The sequence below is a fragment of the Oratosquilla oratoria genome, chromosome 43, assembly GCF_046742065.1.
Source record: "Oratosquilla oratoria isolate Oo_2021 chromosome 43, ASM4674206v1, whole genome shotgun sequence".
Classification (NCBI taxonomy): domain Eukaryota; kingdom Metazoa; phylum Arthropoda; class Malacostraca; order Stomatopoda; family Squillidae; genus Oratosquilla; species Oratosquilla oratoria.
Genome location: NC_134819.1, coordinates 10,961,146 through 10,966,145, shown reverse-complemented (window position 1 = coordinate 10,966,145; position 5,000 = coordinate 10,961,146). Strand labels below are relative to the sequence as shown.

The following is a 5,000-nucleotide window of genomic DNA, read 5'->3' as shown; positions in this document are numbered from 1 at the left end:
AGAAACATTAGCCAACGACAGGGTTGATCAATTTTGTTTGTAGTATAGATGAGCTAGTAACCTTAGATGAAGAAATAATAATAAGGGAACAGGGGATGATAAGGACATGCGACTCATTAACCCAGTATTTGATGAACCCAAAAGGAAATCCTCCAAAACTAGAGGAATTTCATTAGACTAATGGATCTTTGTATAGAAAAACAGCTGTAAGTAGGAAAGATATTTCTAGAGGTCCAGTGAATCAGTTGGTACTACCACAAACTCTTGTAAAAGAGATATTGAAGTTACTTCATGATAGTGATTGTAGTCCATTCAAATCCAGAAAAGGATAAAACTTATAGACAAGCACAACTCAAATACTTTTGGCCAGGTATGAAGAAAGATATATATGATATAGAATTTTTTTTGAAATGTGCTAAAATGAAAGGAAATACACCAAAACCTACTCATATGTTTTCATATCCCATTCCGCAGAAACCTTGGTAAAAAGTTCACATAGATACATTGGAGTTACCTATGTTTGAGAATGGGTATAAATATTATTTGTTGCCATTGATTATTTTTCAAGATTCTGTATTTTACAACCCATTCCAAATAAGAAAGCTGAAACAATTGCTTCAGTAGTCTATGATCAGAAAATCTGTAATTTCAGTACGCCTAAGATCTTAATTTCAGATAATTTTCCAAGTATATATTAGCAAGCCCTGTAAGAGGGTAGTAGAAAATAATTGGTCGGAACGACCAAGGGTAGCTGCTGAATCCTGTAAGAGGCTGATAGATAAAGGTAGGCAAGTAAGGTAGATAGAGGGGTAGGTGGCGAGAATTTCATTTTATGTGTAAAATGTTTTCAAAACATAAGCAAGTCAAAAATCAGCCATCATAAGAACTCTTCCTAAACTAAGAACCAGCACAATTGGGACAATAAATGTATAAAGATCCCATACAACCATTTATTGGATGAAGCTTCTAAAACGTTACCACAAGAAGAAATTAAATTGGTCTTCAACTATCCTTATAACATTTTTCTTAAAGTAGTAAATATACATCATAGACCTAAATCAGATAACAACCCTGGAGTATATAAACTACATTGTAAAGATTGTAATGAGGTTTACTGGGGTCAAACTGGTAGGGACCTCAACACCAGAGTTAAAGAGCACAAAAATTCTGTCAGGTATGCACAAAACAACTCCGCAGTCTTCCTCCATACATCAACAAAGGATCACCGCATAGATTGGAACAAACCAGAAATAATTTATAAATCCAATTGTAGCTTTAGGAGAAAAATAGTCGAATCATTCCTCATCAAACACTTGCCAAATTTCAACACATCAAAGGGGCAATGGTCACCTGATTGTATTACAACTTATGCTGTGAACAAATTGTTACCATACACGAGTCAGCCCCACCTCGGACGTGTGACTTGAGCCACCTTCCCTTGTTCCCACTTTGTACCTCTCTCACTGTATATATTCTTATACATCTCACCTTGTATCTATCTGGTGAAGAGGACCACAGTAGTGGTCGAAATATACACTTCGTCTGTTTCTTTTGCTTTGTTTCTCCGACAGTGGGTTATCTAACACACACACACACACACACACACACACACACACACACACACACACACACACACACACACACACACACACACACACACACACACACACACACACACACACACACACACATATATATATATACATATATTGTGTATAATGTCTCTTCTCATCACCCTCAGAACCCGTTCCCCAATGACAGTTGCGATGGTGAACAAAGGTTTGGCGTCAAAAGTGACATGACTATACTTCATAGAACCCGCCGCCTAAAAGTCGCATAAATTCGGCAGTGACTGGGACTCACCTTTATGAATGCCATATTGTTGGTTAGGACAGACTGAACTCCGGCTGAGTCACTTGGCACAAACCGATCAGAGTTGTCTGTCATATCATCACCAATCCTCCTGTACGTTCCTCCCTTCTCAGCGCTCTGAGTACATATCAACATAAATGAATGAAACAATTAATAAACAAAAAAACAAATCACTTAGCAATCACCCAGTCAGACAACCAATCAGTGGGCCAATCATCAATAGACAAATAAATGATAAATGAATAAATAAGTGAATGAATAAATAGATAAATGAATGAATAGATGAATAAATCAATTAATCAGTAACAGAGATAAATCAGATATAGCACACCTGACTACATATATTTGGAGTAACAACTCATGAGATAAGAAATACAAATCCCAAAGGATTTCTGGATGCTCCGGCCGTCTCATTTGACAAATCATGTTCATATTAGAAGAAGTTAAACACTGTAAACTGTATCATAGGAGCAACCCTTAACTTTATTGATTAGTATTAATTAGTGGTACCTAAATGTAAAGACTACTACAACTAATTCCTTATTGAACACCACCTACCAAACAAAGTGCTACGAAAAATGATCAATTTAATAGCAGTCAGAAAAAAGGGGCATCCAGTAAATAGTTGATCGAAAACGGCCATAAAATTTTATCTACAGAGTGTGTACCACGAAGGTGATTAGAGTAAAACAGCGCGTCAGACAGAATTAAAGTCCTTGTATGGGAGAATTTAGATGCCTTTTTTTGTTTGTTTTTGTCGTGTGTAATGTAATGTCGGCTATCTACCACCACTTGCGCGCTGTTGTCACAAATAGAGCTTTGAATTCCCCTCGTAACTACGTGGACTCAAATCTAATTACCAACTGCAACAGGTGACGGCTACATGCCCAGGCCCTCCAAGCACGGTAAACAAGGTTAACGGTTTCATCCAAGGCAAAGTGTTTCCTGATTCAAGTTCTTCAACTTAACTGCTAAAGAGGTTATCATACTGAGATTCTACGCGCTTCATCAGCGCCGACAGTTTGAGTAAAAACGACTTCGCTTACAATATCTTATTTTCCAAATCTCCAACTATCAAATTATATTTTCGTCATATGTTACACATACTGTTGAAATGTTCATAGAGAAGTCTAGATTTCTGTAAGCGAAATCATATTCTAGCTATTCAAATGGAGGTTGGAGGTAGGATGTGAAAGGAAAAATAGCCTAGTGTGATTACCCCTTGACTATTTCCAATGCCTACCCACCAGCAACACTCCTACCTTCCTAAGTAATAGTCACAAAAAAACGAGGTACATGATACCAACCCGGAAGAGATCGTACTGAGCCGTGCCCTTGGTGTAGGTCCAGAGGATCTTACTCTGCAGACTGAGCTCTTCCAGGTTCTGGATGGTTCTTTCCATCCTCGGCACAGCCAGAAAAGCGATGAGCGAGCCGGTGTATGAGTAGATGATAATGATACAGAACACCCACCAGACCCCATGGAGGAACCTCGTAGGTTCCGTCTCGACGATGTTCATGCCTGAGCAGACGATCAAGAGATGAACAAGATATTGAACATTTTTTTTTATGGGGTGAGCATGCAAAGGCAGAGAGTCGGCGAAGAATCAAACCAACTTAATGATCACCATGAGATAATCCATAACACTGAAACCCCACATAGAAAAATAGAAGATCCAAAACATTTTAGTATGTTGAAATATTCGACTAGTTTGGTATAAAGTACACTAGTAAGGAAATCAAGAATGTCTGCAGAATAAAAAAATAGGTTTCATATACATCCCGTCTTTCATCTCTTTGTTATGTGTGGCACACATGTGCAGGAGTGTGCGGGATGTGTGTGTGTGTGTGTATTTACCTAGTTGTATTTACCTAGTTGTATTTTACGGGAAGGGGAGCTATGCTCGTGAGGTCCCGTCTTCATATCTCATTTTATCTAAACTATTTTTAAATTCATGTATTGTTTTTGCACACACCACTTTCTCATCTAACTTGTTCCAACTGTCTATTGCTCTGTGAGGAAAGCTGTTCTTTTTCAAATCTCTTCTATAGTTGTCTTTTTTTATTTTCTTTCCGTGTCCTCTTGTATTTCTGTCATCCCATTTTATCAGATTCTCTCTATCAGTAATTTCTATGCCTTTCATGATTCTGTAAATAGCTATCAAATCTCCTCTCTCTCTTCTTTGCTCTAGTGTCTGTAGTTTAAGTTTTTGTAGTCTCTCTTCATATGATAGTTTTGAGAGTGTTGGTGCCAGTTTAGTAATTGCTCTTTGTATTCTTTCAAGTTTTTTTATACATTTTTTTGTACTTGGTGACCATATCGTTGCTGCATATTCCAATCTTGGTCTTATCAGGGTGACTAGGATTTTCCTCACCATTTCTTCATCCAGGTATGTAAATGCCACTTTGATTGTTCTTATTAAATTATAAGTTTCTCCAAAAATCTTATTTATATGTTTCTCAGGTGACATATTATTCATAACAATGACTCCCAGGTCCCTCTCATTTTCTACTCTTTTTATTCCTTCTTCTCCCAAATTATATGATCCTGTTATTCTGTTTTTGCTTTTTCCAAATTCCATTATACTACACTTTTTTGTATTGAACTCCATCTCCCACTTCCTACTCCATTCTTGTACTTTATTTAGATCTCTCTGTAGTGATTCACAATCTTCTTCAGTTTTCACTCTTTTCAGTAATTTTGCATCATCTGCAAAGAAGCTCATATAGCTTTCAATTCCTTCATCCATATCATTAATATATATAGCAAACATTATTGGGGCCAGAACTGTTCCCTGCGGGACACCGCTTATTACTTCATTCCATTTTGAGTGCTGATCTCTTATCACTACTCGCATTTTTCTTTCTTGCAAAAAGTCTTCCATCCAATTTAGCAATTTACCTTGTATTCCTCCTTCATATTCTAATTTCTTAAGCAACTTCTTATGTGGTACTTTGTCAAAAGCTTTTTTTAGGTCTAGAAATGCACAATCAGCCCATCCATCTCTTTCTTGTATTATATCTATTAGCCTTGAATAGAAACATATTAAATTGGTGACGCATGATCGTCCTTGTCTGAATCCAAATTGCCTTGGATTTAGTACGTTGTTTTTTTCCAAGTATTTTAC

At 37.0% G+C, this 5,000-nt stretch overlaps 1 protein-coding gene across 1 annotated transcript in view; it reads right to left on the bottom strand.

Annotated features, from left to right (window-relative positions):
* Positions 1-3,149: 3,149 nt before the first annotated feature.
* Positions 3,150-5,000, bottom strand: part of LOC143021983 (glutamate receptor U1-like) — an 18,761-nt gene continuing 16,910 nt past the window's right edge. The window contains exon 5 of the mRNA XM_076179910.1: positions 3,150-3,394. Within this exon, the coding sequence (XP_076036025.1) occupies positions 3,150-3,394 (245 nt within the window). The remainder of the gene's footprint in view (positions 3,395-5,000) is intronic.